The sequence below is a fragment of the Bos mutus genome, chromosome 4, assembly GCF_027580195.1.
Source record: "Bos mutus isolate GX-2022 chromosome 4, NWIPB_WYAK_1.1, whole genome shotgun sequence".
Lineage (NCBI taxonomy): Eukaryota > Metazoa > Chordata > Mammalia > Artiodactyla > Bovidae > Bos > Bos mutus.
This window is the reverse complement of record NC_091620.1, coordinates 26,394,640-26,418,771: the sequence shown is the minus strand read 5'-3', so window position 1 is coordinate 26,418,771 and position 24,132 is coordinate 26,394,640. Positions and strand designations below refer to the sequence as shown.

The window sequence follows — 24,132 nt, the reverse complement described above, 5'->3', positions numbered from 1 at the left end:
ACGTACCCATCTAGGCGGCAGAGCTGAAGGGAAAGAAGTGGGTAGGGCTGTTCAACATACTTGGCGAATGATTCAATTAATTTGGCCCTGGTTTCTTGTGGGCATGAAGATAACTAGGATAATTTAAGAAGCCCTGCAGAGGCCGAGTCACGCTCTGCGAACCGGTACGTAGCGGCCAGACAGCCGCGCCCACACGGCAACCAGAGTAAGGGATTGCTGCTGCTGCTAAGTCGCTTCAGTCGTGTCCGACTCTGTGCGACCCCATAGACGGCAGCCCACCAGGCTCCCCCGTCCCTGGGATTCTCCAGGCAAGAACACTGGAGTGGGTTGCCATTTCCTTCTCCAATGCAGGAAAGTGAAAAATGAAAGTGAAGTCGCTCAGTCGTGTCCGACTCTTAGCGACGTCATGGACTGCAGCCTACCAGGCTCCTCCGTCCATGGGATTTTCCAGGCAAGAGTACTGGAGTGGGGTGCCATTGCCTTCTTACAACCCGCCAACTCCACAGGGCCCAGGACAGGAGTTGGGCGGGAATCCTGTCCACGCAACCCGGCGCGCTCGCGGGGACGTGGCGCTTTCCAGCCAATCCCTACTACGCAACTGTGGGGCCAATGGCTGCCCGGGGAAGCTGCGCGTAGGCGGCGGGCTGGCTGATGATTGGTCTGGAGGCTGCCGTCGTGGAGGACAGCGGCGGGGAGCGGAGCCGCTTCCGGCTGGGCGGGGCTTGCGCGCCAGAGCTAAGCCGGTGGGAGAGCGGCGGCAGCGGCATCGTGGGCTGTGGGTGCGACGGAGAGAGGTAGGTACCACGGTACACAGTTCCTCTGCCGCCGCCGTCTCCTTTTTCACTTTCTTTCTGTCTTCTGGGCCTCGCTCCCGGTGCGGCAGGGCTTCTTTGGCTCAGGGTCCCCGTTTCTGCCCTCTTGTGGTTCTGGGGCCTGATACTGCTCATGACTGCCCGGCCCTCGGCGTGCAGCCTGGATTAGAGGCCGCCGCTCGCCTTCCCGCGCGCTCTGGGAAGGGGCCTGGGGCCCTGAGAGCTCCTACTCCCCGCTCTGCGTCCTGTGGGGGTACTGTTTTGTTCTTGGCTTGCCACGTCCTCTGGCCGTGGGCCCCGCCAGTCACCAGCTCCCTCATCCTAAAGGGTCACGCTTGTTTGTCTCCTGAAGGTCGGAGGGCAGTCAGATAGCGTTATTGTTACAGCTCCCTGCCACTTCCCACGCTTGGGCCTGCTTGTGTCTGCCAGCTCCGCCCCAAAGCCACATCCCGAGAGGACATCTGCATCTGCCAAGAAAGTCGTGTTCGCTGACTTGGAGGGTGTAGAAACGAGGGGGGAAGAAAGCATACAGACCCTATGTGATTTTTTTAAAAAGTTGTCTATAATTTTAAAGAAAAGACGAATATCTCTAGCATGTTTGGCTGCATGCCTCGGTCAGCGACGGAAAATAATTTTTAAAAACTCCAATAAAGAACTGTATTATTACATGGTTTCGTTGCTTTTAGCCCCAGATCCTAGTTCTGATTTTTAGCATGCTGAGTTCATAAGTAAACTTAATTCCCTACAGCTGCCCTGATCGAGTTGAGTGATTTTCAGTTCTGAAAGCTGCTTTTGCTTCAAGGCAAAAAGCTCCCTGGATCCCCTGCTAAAACTTTAGTAGGAGTTTTGATCTGAAGTCCTAAGTGTATAAAGTCCCAGGATAATGTCCTTGAGAATTGAATTGCAGTCACTTCCTGGCATGAACCATAAAATAAGCATGAGTTGGAAATAAGGTTTCTTATGATTTGTTTTTGTAGCTTAGAGGTAGAGAACCATAGGATTTCTCATAACTTATATTTTTTCTATAGAATGGAACTTGACACAAGGCACATGCACGTTTGACCTCATTCGGTAGATTTAGTTAACCAAGGACCAAACGATGGTCATCGTTGAAGAATTCATGTATATCTAGTACTATTGCAGCTCCACAGATAACCTGTAAATTGTATTTGTATGGAGAGAAGATGAGTTTGTTTATCTTGGCCTAAATCTGAGATTTACAGGGATTCAGGGGTATCCAACAGGACTGTTTTGAGAATCACTAGGAGAAACACGAGCTAACAAAGATGCATTGAGTATGCCTGAATGGCTAGTAAACTTATAATCATCACTGTTAATGTAATCACTTGCCTGCATTTATCCAGTGATGTGTCAAAAGATACTCAGGGCATTTTCTGTACAGTGCATCAGTACAAGAGATCCGTTCATTGATTTTAACACACGTTTTCCTCTGTGTGTGGCACATGCATGGTTGTGCCAGGGGTGTTGGAAGCACAAAGGTGTAGTCAGGAATAGCCATTGGAGATGCTTACTAGGCCAGAAGGTCCTAGTTCCAGTCTTTCTTTGAACTCTTAAATATGGCTGTTGTTGATGTTGTAATTTATGTATTAGAGTTAAGACAGCTGAAATAGCACTTTTTTTGTTGCTGGCTGATGACCAGATCCAGTAAGGGGAATTGGGGGATGGGGAGCACTGGTGGCAGGCAGGAGCTGTATTGCTGCCAAGTACAGTCCAACTAATGCAATAAAATGTGTTAGTATACAAAAAGCACAAGACACAGTGTTAGAGATTACGATGATGGATGCTCAGTCAGTCATGTCTGACTCTTTTCAACTCTATGGGCTGTATCCCACCAGGCTCCTCTGTCCTTGGAATTTTCCACTCAAGAATTCTAGAGTGGGTTGCCCTTTGCTTCTGCAAGGGATCTTCCCGACCCAGGGATCAAACCAGCAACTCCTGCATCGGCAGGCAGATTCTTCACTACTGAGCCACAGGAAGTCCATTAGGGATTACAGATGAGTATTAATTTATATTTAGCTGAGATCCCTGCCTTCCTAAAGTACATCTATAGAGGAGCTAAGGAGACAACTTAAGATAACCTATGATCATTATTGTGGAGTGGTACAAACAAGTTCTATAAAGTTCTTTAGAGGAATATATACAGACCACATGGAGAAGGCAGTGGCACCCCACTCCAATACTCTTGCCCAGTACTCTTGGACGGAGGAGCCTGGTGGGCTGTAGTCCATGGGGTCTCGAAGAGTCAGACATGACTGAGCGACTTCACTTTCACTTTCCATTTTCATGCTTTGGAGAAGGAAATGGCAACCCGCTCCAGTGTTCTTGCCTGGAGAATCCCAGGGACGGGAGAGCCTGGTGGGCTGCCGTCTATGGGGTCTCACAGAGTCGGACACAACTGAAGTGACTTAGCATACAGACCACTTGCAGCTGGAGTGATCATAGTAGATAGGTCTTTTCATCTAGGATTTTAAATTGTTTATTTACATTTGGCACTAAAGGAAGGTTGAGCTAAAATAACTACCAAATTCCCAAGAATTTTGTGCATGTTACATATGCACAGCAAAATTGCAATTAGAAACCAAAACTCTTGCCCCTACATTTTACATAGCTTTCCTTTGGCAGTTAATAATTTATTGAAGTTTCATCAGCCAAAAGGAAACCTTCATTCTCCCAGTGTTTCTCGAATTTATTTCTTAAGGAAATTTTTTTACTCTTTAGCAAGAAAAATTTTAAGTTTGCACTGGGTTGCTTTGGTTATAGAATTAATGAAACCTAAGTAGTAGCCATTTCAAAGCTTTTCTCCTACAGCCAAATTTTGCACTTTTATATACTTGGCTAGCTTATAAAGGTATACCCTCAGTCACACAAATGATTTAATTAGAATGTATTAATGAACAGATCCAGATCCATTGATTGCTGGAGAAACGCTGAATAAATGGTTTGTCATTATTACAACTCTCATCAAATCATGAAGGGTGATGTTATTACCTTAGTATGATCCATTGGTGGTACTAAAGTCTGGAAGTGAAGAATGTCAGGTAGATCCCCAGGTGGCTTTAATTCCTAGACCTTATAACAAGAACTTTAGTATTGTTAAATTGCTATCAGACTCTTGCCCTCAATTCCCAATTGAGGTAGATGCTTAAGCATTGAGATTCCGCTTTTGCTGCAGTATAGGAGAAGGAAATGGCAACCCACTCCAGTGTTCTTGCCTGGAGAATCCCAGGGATGGGGGAGCCTGGTGGGCCGCCATCTCTGGGGTCGCACAGAGTCGGACACGACTGAAGCGACTTAGCAGCAGCAGAGGAATGCCTCCCCGCCTCCCGCCCCCGAATATCCAACTCACAGAACTGGCATTTTAACCACCACGCCCATTTCTCCCACTGTTAACACTGAGCAATGGGTCTTTGGTCAACTAGAATAACTGTGGGGTCACTCATTGTTAATGTTCTTGAGAAGCTGAATTTAATCCAGACCTCTAAATTTCCCTGAATCAACTTACTTTTAACTGTTCTGTGACCAGTGCATTTTTATTAAAAATGATTGGGAAGGAAAGGAGAAATGGCAAGAATTTAAAGCTTTCAAGAAAATTTTTGAATGGGTAAAACTGATTCTTAAGGCTATCATTGTTACTAAGAGAAATTCAAGTTTATGCTATTACCTCTCTCTCCTTATAAATTTACTGGAACAATTCATGAAAATAACTTTGTAGGAAACCATTATGGCTGACATAGTGCAAAAGTATGGTAGTAACTTGATACATTTTCTGTTCTAGCCCTTTATTTATGTCTGTAACATGGCACAGTGAAATAGAAATGTAATACAAGCCACATATGTAATCTTAAACTTACAGGTGAGGGACTTCCCTGGGGGTCCAGTGATTAAGATTCTGCACTTCCACTGCCAGGGGGCATGAGTTCAATCCCCAGTCAGATTCCTGCTGGACGGGGGGCTGGGGTGAGGGGTTTTTTTTTTTTACAAGTGAATATTTAAAACAAGGGGCTTCCCAGGTGGCACAGTGGTAAAGAATCTGCCTGCCAGTGCAAGAGATGTGGGTTCCATCCCTGGGTTGGAAAGATTCCACTGGAGGAGGAAATGGTAACTCACTCCAGTGTTGCTGCCTGGAAAATCCCGTGGACAGAGGAGCCTGGTGGGCTACAGTTCACAGGGTCACAAAGAGTCAGACATGACTCAGCGACTGAACAACATTTATTAATAAAGCATGTGAAATGAATTTTAATAATTTATTTAATCCAGTACATACAAAAGTACCATTCTTTTATCGTAAAGTGTAACATACCACATCCTTAATTCACACTAGCCATGTTTCAGGTGTTTGGTAGCCACATGCAGCTCTCATCCTGGACAGTGCAGGTCTAGTTTTCTGATTTTGTTTTTCTTTTAAGAAAAAATATTAAATGTAGTCAGACATGACTTAGCAACTGAACAGTATCAACAATTAAGTGTTACCCTTGGTGAGGGAGGGGCAGAATTTGAATGAGAGAAACTTATAAGTCACTTGAAAAATGGAAGTGGGAAGATATATTTTTCACAACCATTGATTTACCTTTAGATCATGTGCTACAAGTCCTTTCTCAAAAAAGAAAAAACAAAAATCTCAAACAACCTAACCTACCACCTAAGATAAATTAGAAGAAAAAAACAAAAGCTAAAGTCAGCAAAGAAAGAGTTAGTGACTCTGTCGTGTCTGACTCTTTGCAACCGTGTAGTCTGTCCTTGGGATTCTCCAGGCAAGTATACTGAAGTGGATTGCCATTCTCTTCTCCAGGGGATCTTCCCTGACCCAGGGATCGAACCTGTGTCTCCCACATTGCAAGCAGATGCTTCTTTACCATCTGAGCTACCAGGGAGGATGGGTAAAGTCAGCAAAAGGAAGGCTATAATAAAGATCAGAGGCAATAGAGATTTAAAAATAGAAAAAACCAAAAGCCTTTTTTTCCCCTATTGTTTGAAAGGGTAGACAAAATTGATAAACCTCTGGTCAGGCCCCATCTAGATCATGCGGTAAAAAGCCATACAAGCAAGCTATCGTGATGGAGAAAGAAAAGGGTCTGTTAGCTTTCTATTACTTGGTTTCAGTTTGGTTGAAAAGAGAAAGATGCTTCAGAAATAACTGCTGATGTAGTTCTTCAGGAGGCTTGTATAAGTTGTTCTATACTTTTCTCACATCTTTCCACGTTATATGTCCTTTGTCTTGGGAGATACCCTTTGTTTCTAATGGACATTTTTATATGTATGGATTTAAATAAATTTGGTAGTCTTTTTTAGGGTCTGTATTCGTAAAACAAGAGCCCTTTTGTTAAAGTTTCTAACAGCCAAGGGGGCTTCCCAGGTGGCACTAGTAGTAACGAACCCACCTGCCGATGCAGGAGACGGAAGAGACACAGGTTCAATCCCTGATTTGGGAAGATCCCCTGGAGGAGGAAATGGCAACCCATTCCATTATTCTTGCCTGGAAAATTCCATGGACAGAGGAGCCTGGTGGGCTATAGTCCATGAGAGTCAAACACTACTGGCAGAGTCAAACTCTACTAAGCACAAGCACGAACAGCCAGGAGTTGATATACGTGGGCACAAAAAGTATATTTTTAAATATCTGCTAAAGTACAGATTTTTCATTGCCCACTGCAGAGAGATGAAGGTGAAACCATTGCTTTGTCTGGTAGGTAGTCCTTGGTGATGTTTTTAGGCACTTTCATCAGTAGTCAGTAGAAACCTAGATTGCAGGGAGACAGTAGGTGGTGTGGAAACAGAGACAAGAGTTCCTGGACACTATGTGGGTGAAGGAACAGGGAAGAGCACGCTTGAAGTAATAGTGCGGTCTGAGAAAGACTGATTTTGGATTATGAAGACCTGAGAAGTATTGATTGACAGAATGAAGGAACCTGTAGAGGGGCAGGATTGAGTTTAATTTGAAGGGAAAGGATAGAGAGATGGATAAATGATAAAGCTGAATCACTTGGCTTTTACGCTGACCTTCTTCTTTTATCACTGGATCAAGATGTTAAGTCTCAATCTTAAATGTAGTTTTCCCTCTAAATCACAATGAGTCAATCTGTTACATTTCTGTATGTTACACAGTATCAAAACTTGACACAGTATCCCTCCCAGGCCCTGATAGTGTTCCCAGGTTTAAGCATTAATTTATATTATAACAATGGCAGTTTGCAAAAGCTGTCAGGGTATTATGCAAGAGTTGGTAGGCTATTATTCTGGGGATGTAATTAGTCATTTATAAAATTTTCCTAAATGTGAGGTCACCTTGTTAATAGGCATAAGGAAGATACTGTTGCTATGACTCTTGATTTTTACTTGATTCTGTAAGCCTTTAACATCATAGATATCATTTGAATATGTCACAGAATAACAGCATAAAACTCATTCCTTATCTCTAAAGAATTTTATTTAAAGAATTATTTGTAGTTTGCAGTGAAAGTTTCATTTTGTCCTAAAATAAAGAGATACTCACTGTGACATTTGAGAGAGCCACTAAATCTCATTTTCTCTCTACTCTTCCACTGATCTGATTGATTAGCTCAATTATTGAAGTAGCCTGGAGTGTTTTTCTCCTTGGGCAGTGTTATTTTACTTGAAAAATAGCGTTTGTATCTTAAGAATAAATATGTCTCCTTTTCCAGTCAGGAGAAGTGGCTTGAAAATGTATGCTACCTAACAATGAAATTAATGTTTATCATATTGTTTAAAAAGTACACACAAAAAGGTAATGTACTCATTTAGAAAAAGGAAGATAGCACAACAGAGTACAGCATTAAAGTTCTCTCCATCCCAGCCTCACCACCCCACCCCCATCTCTTCTTCAGCCTAGGGCGTTGTTGCTATTTATAGACAAATGCTTATCCTTCCACACCATTTTCATGCATATATGTTATATTTTATGCAAACATAAGCAACCTGGAGAGGTTAGTTGATTTTTGCTTTTTATATGAATGAGATCTTGACATTGTTTTGCAACATGCTTTTGTTGTTTTCATAGACTTTTCTGGAATGTAACAGTCACTATATCTACTTTGTGGTGGTAGTGGTGGTTTAATACGTATTTACTAATTCTTTGATTTACTTCATTTTTCATTTTTTAATCATAAAATATCATCATTGATTAAAGCATCTTTGTATGTGATTTGGGTGTTTTGATGGAATAGCATGAAAAAGAACATTGATAAGCTTTCAGAAGCATGTGCATGCATGCACGCTCAGTCACGTCCCCTCTATGTCCACAGGTTCGTTTTCTGTGTCTGCATAAAGGGAGACTGCTTATAAGATGGATGTTCCTTGTAATTCCTTGTTCCTGTAATTCCTTGTCAGCCTACAATCAGACGAAGGAGAGTGGTGAAAATTTCTCGGAGTAAAACTAGAAAGTCTCATATTCTAGCATACTTTTTTATGGGTTGAATAATTGTATTTAGGATGATGTCATTAATAATTTTACTGGGTCTGAGCTTTTAATTTCCTGTTGAATTATTAAGCATACTGACTGAACTGCCTTTCTTTTTTCTTTAAGATCTGGTTATCATGGACCTGCGACAGTTTCTTATGTGCCTGTCCCTGTGCACGGCCTTTGCCTTGAGCAAGCCCACAGAAAAGAAGGACCGCGTACATCATGAGCCTCAGCTCAGTGACAAGGTTCACAATGATGCTCAGAGTTTTGATTATGACCACGACGCCTTCTTGGGTGCCGAAGAAGCAAAAACCTTTGATCAGCTGACACCAGAAGAGAGCAAGGAAAGACTTGGGTAGGTGCCAGCTCGCAGGGGGCTAGTTAGAGTAACGACCTTTCTTTATAAACCAACTCATTCTTTTTTTCCTCTTCTATCTCAGTCACCCAGTAAAGCTGTACTGAGCTACATCTGCTGAAAGCTAACCATAGAATTGCTACCGCTAAAATTTAATCTCTTTCCTCATTTCTCCATTGAATAACAGTTTTTACCTCATTCTACAAAACAAAGTCATTTCTGCATTAAAGTGCCAGATACTATAGGACTCGGCCTAAACCGCATCATCTTGATCCCAAAGGAACGTTACATGGGGATTTTCTCAACACTGTTGCTTTTAATTTTTAAAAGCAGTCTGTGACCTTTGTTGTTGACCATGCCAAGTCTTTGAGTGGATAATAAACTGCAAATTAGACCCCTGGACTGACTAATTTCTGTAGTTTATGATTTCCAAGGATGTCCTTCACCCTCTTTGGTTCATTCTCGGGTATTTGCTTAATTAAAAGCAAAACCAAATCAACCTTGGCTTTCAGAAGGTTGTATTAAGCTGTGATCTTATTGTCAGAGTATGTGTTGCTCTTGCAGTAAACAGCTGGGCCATAGTCAGGTTCTGTGGCTCTCTCCGAAGGCATCTTTTTACCTAAATAGTTGATTTGGTAGAATTCCAGCTGATTATTTCTAACTGAGAGTCTGAGAATGTCTTTTTTAGTTCTTTCAAAGGCTTGCTTTTTAAGGAAATGCAGGTTAATTGGTGAACATTTTCTCTTCAATGAATAGTGACCATCTGTGTAGCTTTCTGAACTAAATTTAACAGAGTTGTCTGAAAAGTTATATCACATAGGAATTTCCAGAAATATTTTTCCCATGGATAGTGCTGTGATTAGAAGACATTATAGGGTTTGCTTTGAGTGGTACTTAAAAATAAATTTATTCTTTCAGTGAGTTATCTGCCAACTGAAGGATACAGTATTCTTAAACACTGACAGAAATAATCAAAGATTTTGCCATGTAGAATGAGAAACTTTCCCAAAACATTGAAAACAGAGAAAACAAGCGCATCAGAGTCAGTCTTCTGTTAGGTTGTTTTTTGACTTTGAAGGACTGTGCTCACTTTTAATCTCTTAACTGTGCTAACATTCCAAGCTGAAAATAGGCGTGCATGAGGGTGTTCTCAGTCGTCATGTCTTGCCTGTTAATAACATGCATGTCCAGCCTAGATTTTGGTCTGCACACGTCTCTGCAGAATTACTGTCAGATAACAAAGGGCCTCTAGGTTTGGTGGCAGTCGGTGTTCTGGCCCTGTGCAAGTATTGGGATTGCTCTGCTAACAGCCTTCAGTAGAGAAAAAAATGTTTCTTTTAGTCCTCAGTAAATATCAAAAGTTCAACACGTGATATTCTTATCATATTTGATAAGAATAAGATGGTTAAAATGATCTTTTTCATGGAATGTGTGAATGAACCAAGTCTGGTTTGCTTCTCCCACATGTGGAGATAATAACGAATAGCCCATTAATAAGGTGATATACTGTTGAAAGCAAGAATTCCAGGTGAACTTTTTTTTTCTTTTAAAGTAGCTTACTATGGCATTTTTGAACATTGTTTGGTATGTGACTATACACCAGAGGTTAGGTACGACAGTTTCCCCTTTCCATCTATCTAGGAGGCCAGTGATTATTAGGAAATCAGAGCATTGTTTATACCTCTCGTTGCAAAAATTCACTACTATTTTTAAATCTTTAGTAATAATATCTAAAAAGCTACAGGAAGCACTTAAAAACAATTTTAACATCCAGGTTTTAGTTTCTTTTTCTTATGAATAATCAAATAGAACATTTTTTTCTTCTGTGTGTATTCTCAACCTTACCCCACCCCAAGCAGTCTGAATATACTTAATTTTCATTTATGTGTCCTTCACCTGATGATTTATCCAATTTGAGGTGGTGGTCCTTAGTAAAGTTTTCACTTATTTTGATATAGAAATGAAGTAGAGCTGTTCATCATCCTTTTTTGGGTCATAGGCCCAATCCCTTTGGCAGTCTGATGAAAGCTAAAGTAAAGTGCAAGTATATGAATATATGTAAAATTTTGCATCCTTAAAATTTCTGGAATATTTTGAACCCTCCTGGAATCCTTTTATTGACCCAGGTTCTTAAAAAGCCAAAGGATTTGGCTTTACGCCTTTTGAAATGTAGAGGCATATGTCACCTCTTAGAAATGACATAATATCCACTTAAGTGCATTGTGTCTGTCCTAGAGTAAATACTTATTTAGTGGCATCATGCATTTGTAGGGTTCTCCAGTGTCATAGAAATACAATACCATTAGCTTTATAAATTAACATGGGCTTTTAAAGATCAGAGTTTAGAGCTTCATGCCAAAAATAGGCTGTGCCCACTTCCAGTGTACTTTGACAACTGCCTGCAGGCTGGATAACTAGAAAGATAAGGATAGCTTTTTTATTTTTAAATAGTTGCGTGGTTATTTTTACTATTGTTTTTAAGATATGTGACAGATGATATGTGGCCCACAAAGTGAAAAATATTTGACTTTTTCAGAAAAAGTTTGCTAACGTCTGAATTGAACCATTTGGGATATTTCTGTTGGGATGAATAGAATAGCATTCAGCCAACTTCATTAGGAAAAGCCCATCTTAAAGAGTCATGCCTTTTTTATCTTAGTGATGCTTCTCTTTAGGCTATTAATAATAGTTTAAAATTTTCTTTCGGGAATAAGTACCTTGCCTTTTTTGTCTTAATAGTACAGTGGAACTCTTGGTAGCCAATGCCTTTCAGACACAAACTGGATTCCATTATAGATAATGTAGAGGTTTTTGAACAGGTAAAACTTAATCTGTTGGGGCTTCCCTGGCGGTCCAGTGGTTAAGATGCTGCACTCCAGTGCAGGGGGCATAGGTTCTATTCCTGGTCAGGGAACTCAGACCTCTCATACTGCACAGCACAGCCCCCCAAAGAGTAAGAAAAGCTAATTTATTAATATTGTTAAGATTCTACAGATTCAAGTTGCAAAAAAATTTTTGTCCCATGTCCATGTAGATGCAGAAGGGTATTTGAGGTGACTTCTTAGTATTTTAGGGGACTTCCCTGGTAGCTCAAACCATAGTCTGCCTGCAATGCAGGAGACCCAGGTTCGCTCCCTGGGTAGGGAAGATCCCCTGGAGAAGGGAATGCCAATCCACTCCAGTATTCTTGCCTGGAGAATCCCATGGACGGAGGAGACTGGCAAGCTACAGTCCATGGGGTTGCAATGAGTCAGACACAACTCAGCGACTAACACTTACTGTTTTACCTTTTTAAAAAAATATTTTAGAGTAAAAACTATAAGATTCTTTGAAGGAAAATGCTTGTTAATTACAGGATTTAAGTAATAGACAATCGTGGCTAACAGCATATCAATCAATATCGAGGTGAATTTGTGTCACTTATATTCTCTGATTCTAATCACTTTCCAATGTTGTATTCATAAGAATACAGACTGGGAAATGACAGTCTTTTTCAATCCTACAAACAGTAGAGCATAGGGGTATGCCAAGATTTCAGTTCCAATAGAAGTTTTTTTTTTAACAGTAGAAAAATTATTTATTCTTGACCCTTGAATTCTTTCTAAAATATTCCATGTGATGAAATAAGTGTGCATAATGGACTTCTACTGTGTCAATTCCATTAGAAGTTTTGATTTAAAGTTCTTTTGACTTGAGCCTCCCTACAAAGGGCCAAGGGGTGTTTACATGATCTTTTCCTGGCTCTCTTAAAGAATGTAGTCAGTGAATATTACTGCTCTTAGGCCATTAAATAATTGGGGTGTAAAATTGTAAAAAAAAAAAAAAAAAAAAAAAAAGTTCTTGTGACTTTACATAGGCAGTTTTAGCTTATATAAGTAAGCAATTGCATCTTTTAACAGAAGTTTTCATATCATGCACATATTTTGAAATCCTTAAAAAAGTCTTTTTAAAATGTCTGTTATTAATATGACAGTGCTGAAAGAAAGAAGCTTATGAAGAGCAAAGTATATTCATTCTTTAGCCTTGTAGTTTAGTTTATCATCTGCACCCTAACCCTCTCAGCTTATTAACATTCTCATAATCAAGGATGTATGTTCTTACCACATTACTTCTTCAGAGCTCTCTGTTTTTGTGGTTATATGTAAAAATCCAATTCAATATAGTGTATAATAACTGCTGGCCCCCCTTTTTTTATGTATAAGCATGCTTATGTCTCTGTACTTATTTTGGGGTTTAAAAGAAAAATCTTGACTTTAGGTATAACTGATCCTGGAACTTTTTTGATATCTTTATATTTTTAGCAAAAGTGTTTTGGTTTAAAAAAAAGACTTAATTTTTTGAAAAATCTGGTTACAATTTTTGAATTTTTAGAAAACCAAGTCAGTGGTTGTGATTATTTACCCAGAAATAGAGATTCTCCTAAGAGCAATAAAGAAAAAATATAAAAATTTGCATGTTGTTTGATACTAAGAGTGAAGAACCCAGATAGGAAAGGATATTCACTCCAAAGTTCTGACCACTGGCTGAAACCTACCTCTAAAGGGATAGTCCATAGTTTGCTTTTGGTTCCAAGTACACCAGCCATGGACTGTGCTTGTCTTATCTGGATGACTCATTTCAGACCAGCAACAGGCACTCAAGAGAAAAATTTTCAGTTGCCCATCTGGCAGTTTTGTTTTGGAGACAATTTTTATTTCCATCCTTTAGCCCTGGGCAACACCCGTGGCCACAGCACACATCTGGCTAAGTCCAGAGCCTTGTGTCCTTTTAACCTCTTGCTGGATTTCTCTGCATTTTCTACAGAAAGATTGTAAGTAAAATAGATGGCGACAAGGACGGGTTTGTCACTGTGGATGAGCTCAAAGACTGGATTAAATTTGCACAAAAGCGCTGGATTTACGAGGACGTAGAGCGGCAGTGGAAGGGGCATGACCTCAATGAGGACGGCCTCGTTTCCTGGGAGGAGTATAAAAATGCCACCTACGGCTACGTTTTAGGTAGGTCCCTACTCTCTGGGGGAAAAAGCCTTGTGGAGCCGGCACCTTGAAACGTAACTGTTTTGTCTTGTAGAATGATTGTAGATAAAATAGACGCGGATAAAGATGGGTTTGTGACGGAGGGGGAGCTGAAATCCTGGATTAAGCACGCCCAGAAGAAATACATATATGACAATGTTGAAAACCAATGGCAGGAGTTTGATTTGAATCAAGACGGCTTAATCTCCTGGGATGAGTACAGAAACGTGACTTATGGCACTTACCTGGGTAAGGGGCAAGGTGTCAGCCTGGTGGAGACCATGGTCTTGAGTCAAAGAAACAAATGGGTCAAGCAGTGAAGGAAAGGAAGGAATTACACTTATCTTAGACAGTTTGATGCTGTGCTGATTCTCCTTCACTTTATTAATTTTGAATTTGTATATTATTTATTTTTTAAAATTTGTTTTATTTTGGTTTTCTAAGGTCTGACATCTTTTACGTCTTTTAGCATTTCAGATATATTTTCCCATTTTTTTCTTGCTGTCATCCCTCAAAGAGACCATTTTTGGAGTAAATTCTCGTTCAAAAGGCTGCATTGTACCAACAATGCAAAGCAGGAGGCTTTGAGATGTCCCTTGACATGGTCACATTAAAGCGTTGGACCTGAAATTTAAACCAAATTAGATTTCTTTGTAACTGGTGACTATAGGAGGAAAATTACTCTCTTCCCTTGCTAAAATAAAGATCAAGTCTAATGGCATTCCTTGATGAAATTTAACTATTTCAATATGTCTGCTTACTGAAGTTTAGAAATGAGTATTTCCCATTTGTTTTCTCTGACACATGAGTTTATTAGCCTGCTTTGCAAATGCTTCGAGGCAAATCAATGTGACTTTGATTGCTTTTTGTTGTTTTGGTAGCTTGTATGCTTGGGCCACCTGTTAGTAATTTTCTTTTACTTATTCCACTTGCCTGCTATTAAATGCTAGGTGGCGATCTTACCAAGTTGATGACTTAGGGTGTTTTTGTTAGTGATATTCCTCTTTTGTACGTGGTCACAGTTTGAGATGAAACAAGAATGTATAAATGTTACTTCTTGCATTTTTATTCTGGAAATGAAATAAATTTCTGGGTGAAAGCAGGCGTTCTCCATCACTAACAGGCAATGACTGTATGATGGTCTGTTTCCCCCATTGGATAACCAGCTGTCCGTGTTAATTACAGGACTGCATGCATTTCTGGTGAACAGATTTTTATTTCTGTGTGGGGCTCGTTCTCATTCCTGAGACAAGAGTGGCCACCTCTCTCATGCTTGACACTTAGCCAAGAACCAAACATATCCTCCTCCCAATTAAGAACACATGTATTAAAAAGTCAGTGCAGATAGAGAGACAACCATGCTTCTTGCTCTCTGGCTGAGACCCAGAGCTTCATGATGTGTTTGGGATTAATTATAAATACAAAGTACTGGGTAGGCAATTGGTGATCTCAACAGAATGATGTGTTACTAAATCTCAGCTCAGACCTAGGCACTCACTGTCCAGAAGGAGTTTTAAACTCTTTTTATGATTATGTGCATACAAATCTGTTGAGAGCTTTGTTACCTCACAGGGCCAATGATTCAATGTAATGAGTATTTCTACTGACTTGAGACTCTGCATGAGCTGAAGCACTGGCTGGAGAAACAATGTCTTTATAAGGCATCTTTCCCTGGCGGCCTGGGGGTGGACAGTGCTGGGGTAAGGAGGCGCCTTCCAAAAGTGCTGAGGAGTTTTTTGTGAAAATGTGTTCTTGACTCAGTTGAGTTAAGGTAGAAATCATCTTAGCTTCTAATTAGGGTCTGTCTTAATACCTACTTTCCACAAAAGGAACATTAACCCCATCTCTGCCACAAGTAAAATATGAGATGCTAAGATCTGCCCTGTCTATACCAAAACCAAAACTAGATCACGAGCCTACCCTTCACTGTGTGCAAGCCAGCTGGCCCAGTAAACTGGTGCTTAGGACAGATAGGGCACTCTGAGCAGTGATGATAGGCATGCGAGTTTAGTCATTAAATACAGTTCTGTAGCTTTCTTCTTCATCCTCATATATGTGTGTGTGATCCTAGTCACCAAGTTTTACTTAAGGAAAGAGGGCTCTCAGCTAAGAATCTACTCTTAACATGTAAGTTCTGTTATCTTATTTATGTTACATAGTTTGTACTGATGATTTGTTTAGAAGAAATGACTTAGTATCTGAGTGAAGTAGTATTTTCCTTAAATTCTCAGTCTCTAATCTATTATGGCTTTGAGTATACACATAGGGTCCCCAAAGCCCCAGTTTAATCAGTAAACTGTCTTACTGAATTTTGACCTCGTCAAAGAATGAAGCTTCAAGTTGCTTAACTCAAAATAGAGCAATAGTTTATTGTTGTTGTTTTTGACTGTACTTAAAAGTATGGAAAGACTGAATTACAATATCAAAAGTCAGTAGTGTAGTGTTAGTAAGGGGCCCTGTGGGTTTGTTTGTTTGTTAATAAAAACTAGTGCTATATCTTTTTTTATTTGATCAATATGTTTTGGGAATAATCATTTCTTACCTTTAATGTGGTGTCTTTTACTTTTCAAAATATCTTCACGTGTTATCTTATTTTGGTCCATATAGCAACTCAGATTGAAAAGTTGTTTTGTTTTTCCCCCTTTTTTGCCATGAACTCCTTCACATTTTTTCAATTTGAAGTTCATTTTTCTAGATTCTTAGGAAATGAAGTGAAAGTCACTCCGTTGTGTCCGACTCTTTGCGACCCCAAGGACTACACAGTCCGTGGAATTCTCCAGGCCAGAATACTGGCATGGGTAGCCTTTACCTTCTCCAGGGCATCTTCCCAACCCAGGAATCGAACCCAGGTCTCCTGCATTGCAGGCAGATTCTTTACCAGCTGAGCCACAATAACTATTGCTTGTGCAGTTCAGCATCCTAACAGATAGGTCCAAATTCAATTTGGTTGTAATCTAATATTTATCTTCTGTAACAGATTTATTGAAGTATAACTGACAAACAGTTTATTGCACTGCACATATTTAAAATGCACAACTGATGAGTTTTGCCATATTTGTATGCATCAGTGAGCCCCTCACTGTAATTAAATATTTCCATTACCCCCAAAAGCTTCCTTGTGTCCCTTTATAGTCCTCACCTTCCTCGTGCCCTGTCCATGGCATCCACTGATCTGTTTTCTGTAACTTGATTTGTTTGCATTTTCTAGGATTTTATAAAAATGGAGGAAGTGGGGGTAGTGAACAGAACTTGTATCTCATGGTATATTTCTGAATTGACCAAAGAAACTAAAATGTGACCTTTCAGAGTGGTGCTGTTCTGGTATTGAATCTAAATGGCCTGTAATGGGATAGAAGGCCTTTGATATCTGGCTTCTTAATGAGAGCCTAATGTTTAATAAATGTTTAAATAATGTTTCCTAAACATAGCAATAGTTAACATGTATTAAAAGCCAGGTCTGTGCCAAGCAGTGTTCGAGGCACTTAACTTCTATTTATTTGCTTATTTAACCTCTTAACAATCCTGTGAGGCCAACTCTGTTACTGTCTATATTCTACAGATGAGTAAATTGAAGCACAGTTAAGTTGCTTGTCCAAGGTCACATGGCTAAGAAGTAGTAGAGTTAGGATTCAAACCCAGACCATGTGACTTTAGAGCCACCACTGCCCCTTGGATATAACTAGAAAACTGAAGCCCTCTAGTAGCCTAGATATTGATAACAATGAAGCATTTATGTAACGGATCACATAGGCCAAGAGCCAGGGTTCCATGTTGAATTTACATTCAACTCAGACCTGACTTTGTAGTCTTTGATCACCAAAACTGAATGCCTTTAGACTGCTGTAGTTTTCCCTGAGTAACCAAGTTAATTCTTCCATGCTAGGTTTATTGTTCTTGGAAATTGATTTCCATACATTTTCATGTTTTCTGGAAGTCTTTTAAGATTTGACCTAAATTTTTGTTTCCTAGATGATCCAGACCCTGATGATGGATTTAACTATAAACAGATGATGGTTAGAGATGAGCGGAGGTTTAAAATGGCAGACAAGGATGGAGACCTGATTGCCACAAAGGAGGAATTCACAGCTTTTCTGCACCCTGAGGAGTATGACTACATGAAGGACATAGTAGTACAGGTGGGTGAGAGTGAGGATTCTCAATGGAAACTTCTCCTTTTGTTGCTTACACTCTTTCCTATGGTTTAACCATACTTGAATAGATATACATTAACACATATATACGTGTGTGTTTAATGAAGCACAGTTACTTGTCCTAAATAATTGCCTGAACTAATTCATCCAAATACTAGATCTAATTATTCTCTTCTGTCTAGGAAACAATGGAAGATATAGATAAGAATGCTGATGGTTTCATTGATCTGGAGGAGTATATTGGTAAGTCTGTTTCTAGTGTTTTTCTTAGAAGAACCTGGGAAACTTTGGAAGATATGTTCACCAATAAAAACAATCTACTCCATGGGTCAACTCTTAGCACATCATTAACTCAGACCAGCATGGGAAATAGTGGGTCATGATAAAGTGTTGAGTAGCACTGGCCAATCAAAATGTGAATGTGAGTCCCAAATGTAATTTTAACTTTTCTGTTAGCCACATCAAAAATAATGAAAAGAAACAGATGAAATTCACTTCAAAACTGTATTTTATTTAATCTAACTTTCCAAAATACTATAATTTCCACATTATCAAGGGTTATTTTTTTTTTTCTTTTTTCACACAAGTCTTCAAAAGTTTTACACTGTAGCACATCTCAGTTTGGACTAGCCACGTTTTTTTTCCTCATAGCCTGTGGCTACACAGTATGGGACTAGCCACGTTTCCTTTCCTCAGCAGCCAGTGGCTGCTGTAGTGGACTGCACTAAAATAGCGCATCCCAGCTGCCCTGTGGAATTGGCACTGAGGAGTTGTAGGGGACCTAGGCTGGTATTAGGCAACTAGGGAACAGAACAAAAGAGACCCTTGGGTGAGTAAGCAACCAGGAGTTGATGATTCCTCTTCGTCTTTCCTTTTCTCTGTATTCTATTCGTAGTTTCTGTAGAGGTTTTCTAATTTGTTTCCTTTTGTCCTTTTTTTTTTTTTTTTTTTTTTTTGGCCATGCCATGCAGTTTGTGGGATCTTAGTTCCCCAACCAGGGATCAAACCCCACCCTTGGCAGTGAAAATGTGGAGTCCTAACCACTGGACTGCCAGGGAATTCCGAGTTGTTTACTTCAGATGCTGTACCTTCAAGGCAGTTTCTCTCAAGTACAGCTTTTTTCTTTTTTTTCTGCTATGCCGCTGCTGGCGTGTGGAATCTTAGTTCCCCAATCAGGGATTGAACCTGCATCCACAGTATGGAATCTGAACCACTGGACCACCAGGGAAGTCCCTAAACATTGCTTTAAAAAAAAGGAGCTGCCTCTTACCAAGTAGTTGACCAAATTGTTTCACAGTTCATGTGATAGAAAGTAGCATAAGACAATACCCATCATTTTAAGAGATACATTGTAAAGTATATTTAGGCATTGACTGTAGACAGTTTGACTGTTTTACATTTACAGACACTTTTACATCTCAGATTTTCCTGAGGATTTACAACCACATCTTTCTAAAACTAGTGGTCAGGTTAATTAACTGCCTTGTAGTGAAATGGAACGCAGGGAACAGGTGTCTTACGAAAGTTGGTCTTTACCTTTCTTGACACTAGTCATCTCCCTTTGTTTCTGCATTTTAAAAAATACTTATGGCTGCGCTGAGTCCTCACTGCTGCACGCAGGCCCTCTCTAGTTGCAGTGCCTGGGCTTCTCACTGTGGTGACCTCTCCTCCCACTGCAGAGCGCGGGCTCTAGGGAAGTGGGCTGCAGCAGTTCAGCTCTCAGGCTTAGTTCCCCCGTAGTAGCACATGGGATCTTCCTGGACCAGGGGCCAAACCCGTGTCCCCTGCATTGGTAGATGGACTCCTAACCACTGGACCACCTGAAAATCCCAGTTTCTGCCTTTTTTTAAAACAGTTCTGTTTGCTCATATCATTCAAGACCAATAGCTTGAAATATTCTTTTTGCAAGATCATCAGGAAAATGCCTTACTTCATAATATCTCTCCAACCTAAAATACCCTTATAACTTCCTGTGAGATTCCAAACTAATGAGTGAGGAAGAAAGGTCAGATCAGATTTGCATGGGGCAGGCTTTGAGAGAAGACACACCCATCTTATGTATGGATGTCTGTTCATACAGGTGATATGTACAGCCATGACGGAAATGCTGATGAGCCAGAGTGGGTCAAGACGGAGAGAGAACAGTTTGTTGAGTTTCGAGATAAGAACCGTGATGGAAAGATGGATAAGGAAGAGACCAAAGACTGGATTCTCCCCTCAGATTATGACCATGCTGAGGCAGAAGCCAGGCACCTGGTCTATGAATCAGACCAAAACAAGGTAAGCCTGACTAGGCCCAAGCAATCTAGCAGTGGTCCAAGTCTGTCTCTAGGAGATTGCTTAAAAAATTCCTATTAGTGTACATAGAGCATCTAAGGTTTTAATTAGTCCAAGTCTGCTATGGAGCTAAAGTTGGCGACTGAAACTTACAGGGCAGCACTGGCTCTATGCTCTCTCGTTTTAGAAATCCCTTTGCCCAATGTTCTTAGCATGGGAGGAATTTAGGCCTCAGCAAGAGCCTCTGGGTATAGCCTGTGCCCAGCGTGCCTCATCCACTATCTTTGGAACCCCAAGAAATTTTCTTTGCCTTTTTGTTGTTATTTCCTTTGTTCTTTTACCTTTTACAGTCTCACTTTGCCTACTCAAAGCTGATTATTTCCTTCTTAAATCAAGTATGCTTGTTGTAGCTTATAAATCAGCTTTTCTCTATTATAATTCAGTTCAGTCGCTTAGTTGTGTCTGACTCTTTGCAACCCCATGGACTGCAGCACGCCAGGCTTCCCTGTCCATCATCAACTCCCAGAGCTTGCTCAAACTCATGTCCATTGAGTCAGTGATGCCATCCAACCATCTCATCCTCTGTCGTCTCCTTCTCCTCCTGCCTTCAGTCTTTCCCAACATCAGGGTCTTTTCCAATGAGTCAAATCTTCACATCAGGTGGTCAAAGTATTGGAGCTTCAGCATCAGTCCTTGACCAATTATCTCAGAAGGCATTTGGTTCATTGAAACAGTGGTGTTACTACTGAGCCCTGTCACCTTTTTCAGAGAACGTTGTCCTTAGAGCAGACTGAAAATCAGTCTAAAGATGGGGGGTTTTAGAATTCTGAATGTTCTTTTATTTAGATTAATCTTTGGTTTGTATGTAGTTTCTTATCCATGAGCCTTTTTAAGGGTCAGTCTGTTTTGAGTTCTTGCTCAGTCTCTTCAGTAGCCAGGTGCTGAGACATGAGGAAAGGAAACTCATAGTCATCCCTTGGGAATCTGCCCTAGCTAATTCTTGAGATAAGATCTGGACCTCCATTAGGGGTTCTGTCTGGAATCTGATTGGTAGCTAGCGCATTTTGGTGGAGACGGCAGTGGCACCCCACTCCAGTACTCTTGCCTGGAAAATCCCATGGGCGAGGAGCCTGGTAGGCTGCCATCTATGGGGTCACACAGAGTCGGACACGACTGAAGTGACTTAGCAGCAGCAGCAGCAGGACATTTTGGAGTTGAAAACTATGCTTGATAGTAACAGATTTCATTGTCCCTATTAGACAGTGACTTGATTCATTTTGAAGTATTTTTCCTGGCTCTTGTTAAATATCTCTTACCCATATCTAGGAGGTGTCCCACATTTTGCTGAAAAGGGAGCATTTTCTCCCCAAGAAATAAACCCATACCGCTGGCATTGTCCTATTCAGCTGTATTATTTTCATCCTTTTAACCTTCTTGATAAGGAAATATATTAATTGCTCTTTTCTTCCGTGTGTGTGTGTGTTGGGGATGGGCCATGAGTACTGAGTTCACATTTAATTTAGTGGGAATTAGAATCTTAAATCTTGACAATTCTTAGATCCCCTATTATATGATAGCAGTGTTTCTAAATTTGAAATGGGAACTTATATTTCGCCTCAGTTCACTGTTCTTTCTGCTTTTAGGATGGCAAGCTTACCAAGGAGGAGATTGTTGACAAGTATGATTTATTTGTGGGCAGCCAGGCCACAGATTTTGGTGAGGCCTTAGTACGACATGATGAGTTCTGAGCTGCAGACAGAGGAACCCACATTTCTTCAAAATAATTTATTTTTACAGCTTCTGGTTTCACATGAAATTGCGCTACTGAGACTGTTATTACAAACTTTTTAAGACATGAAAAGTTATAACAGAAATGATCCCGTCCCCATTCCTCCTCCTCTCTGAGGGACAGGAGGGAAACCGTGCTTCTGAGGAACAACTCTAATTAGTACACTTGTGTTTGTAGATTTACACTTTGTATTATGTATAACATGTGTGTTTATTTTTGTATTTGTTCTCTGGTTGGGAGTATGATATGAAGGATCAACATCCGCAACTCACACTTGTAGGCAAACATTAGCCCTTCTCTCTTTCTCAACCCTTATCATGTAATTTTTTATAATTTTGACTTAAGTTTAAGCCTGAGATCAATAAGAAATGTTCAGGAGAGAGGAAAGGGAAGAAATATTCCCCACTATTTAGAAAGAGAACACTTAAACTTGCCTATTGATAAGTGTATTTCATAAGTAGTAGGGGCCACATGTTCCATTCAGTTGCTTCATGTCCAGGTCCTAGCATTATCTGGGCAAGGACAGATCCCTGTGCTATAAGAAAGCTTGAATCGACTTTATTTCATTCATCCTTTTTTTCCCCCCCTTCCCTGTAAGACTAGCTGTTGGCTAATTTTGTCAAGCACAGCTGTGGTGGGAAAAGTTGGGGCCAGTGTCTTGAATATCAATCAAGTAGTGAGTGTGATCTCTTTACAGAGATATAAATAGAAACAGCTGGAAAACTAAAGAAAAAATCCAAGTGTTCTTAGGGCACATGCTTTTTTCTGGGTGTGCGTCTATTGAAGTGCTCAAGCCTGTCTTTATTCAATCAGTCAGTGCCCCATTCAGCTTCTATTTCCCCAGGTGTTCCAAGGAACTAATTTTTATTTCACTGCAGTCAAAATGTGCTCTTTTCCAATTGTGTCATTGAAAGTGCCTTTAATGAGAGAAACGGTCACTGAATGAGGATTCTCTTAAGAAACCCTAAGATAAAAAGAAAGCAGACGAATTGGACCACCTTAAATGAAAGCTTAGAACCTCCTGTTGTGGTGGGGATTTTTTTCTTCCCTTTCTCTTTTGGACAGTGGTTCAATAGCAGTATTAGTTAGGGGCTTGGTTGCAGTGTTCTTACCTTGTGGGCTGATTGCTGAAAACCACATGCTGCTGAATTTACCAGGGATCCTCATACCTCAGAATGCTAACCACTTACTACCAGGCCTGTTTCTGTGTCAGCTGAAGAGGCTGAGCTAAGGCTCAGAGATGAGAGGACTCTTTGGTTTGAGGACCGTCGCTCACCCTTCCTGCCTTAGACCCATCCCTCCCTATGTCCCCATCTCCCCGCTGCCAAAAAATGTTTATCATGGATCAACATTGTCAGTCCTTATCAAAGAGAGGAACATTGTAGAAAGAGCTGAAGAAACCACCTCTGTTCCCAACTCACCTATATTTTACATAACAAGAAACTGCCTTTTTTTTTTGGTCCCTTTCATACACATGGACCTCTTTTGAGAAGAATTATGTATTCCAAGTTTTTAGCCCTCAGGTTACTAAGACAAATATATATATATATAACCTTTATTATTTCATGTATCTTTCTGGATAATACATTCAGGTGGTGCTGGGTGATTATTATAATCTGAACCTAGGTGTATCCTTTGGTCTTCCACAATCATGTTCAGGTGGGCTCCTTGGCCTGGTAAAAGGCCAGATATCACGTAACTTCACCCTGGCCTTTGCATTGAGCTCTTGAGAGTGGATACATTCTTTGAACCCCCATATAAGGAAATGGAAATTCTCTGCCTTCCAGATTCCCCATTTGAATTGTTAAGAAGACTGGGGATAATTAATAATGCCACCAACCCTTGCTTGGAGAGGGCACAGTGCAAATTGTGTGGCAGGAGAGCCTCGCAGGTCACTAGGTACAGAGAACCCAGGCCTTATGTTAAAGTCATGCACTTAGAAAGCAAATCTCCATCTGCTAAGATAGCGACTTCTGGATGCTGGGTGCTCATCAGTAAGCATTTGTACTCTAATCTCTAATGACCCTCCTGGAATTTTTTTTTTTTTTTTTTTGGTTTAAATCAAGCCTGAGGCTGGTGAACAGTAGCTACACACCCACATTGTGTGTTCTGTGAATGCTAGCTGTCTTGAATTTGGATACTGGTTATTATTTTTTATAGAGTGTAAACCAAGTTTTATATTCTATAATGCAAACAGGTACCTATCTGTTTCTAAATAAAACTGTTTACATTCACTGAAGGGTGTGTATGTCCTTTGTTTTCTTAAGAAATGGAACTCTTGCTTAGAATTATGGG

The 24,132-nt window shown here is 40.4% G+C and overlaps 1 protein-coding gene across 2 annotated transcripts; it reads left to right on the top strand.

Annotated features, from left to right (window-relative positions):
- Positions 1 to 655: 655 nt before the first annotated feature.
- Positions 656 to 24,076, top strand: CALU (calumenin). Of its 2 annotated transcripts, none has more exons than XM_005905250.3 (7): positions 656 to 794; positions 8,374 to 8,605; positions 13,676 to 13,869; positions 17,590 to 17,756; positions 17,954 to 18,014; positions 19,852 to 20,051; positions 21,692 to 24,076. In XM_005905250.3, the coding sequence occupies exons 2-7, from the start codon at positions 8,385 to 8,387 to the stop codon at positions 21,794 to 21,796; spliced, it is 948 nt and encodes a 315-aa protein (XP_005905312.1). In that variant the 5' UTR covers positions 656 to 794; positions 8,374 to 8,384; the 3' UTR covers positions 21,797 to 24,076. The 2 variants fall into 2 exon arrangements, with proteins under 2 accessions (XP_005905312.1, XP_005905310.1); XM_005905248.3 differs by lacking the exon at positions 13,676 to 13,869 and adding an exon at positions 13,409 to 13,602 and having other exon boundaries at positions 657 to 794.
- The last annotated feature ends 56 nt before the right edge of the window (positions 24,077 to 24,132 follow it).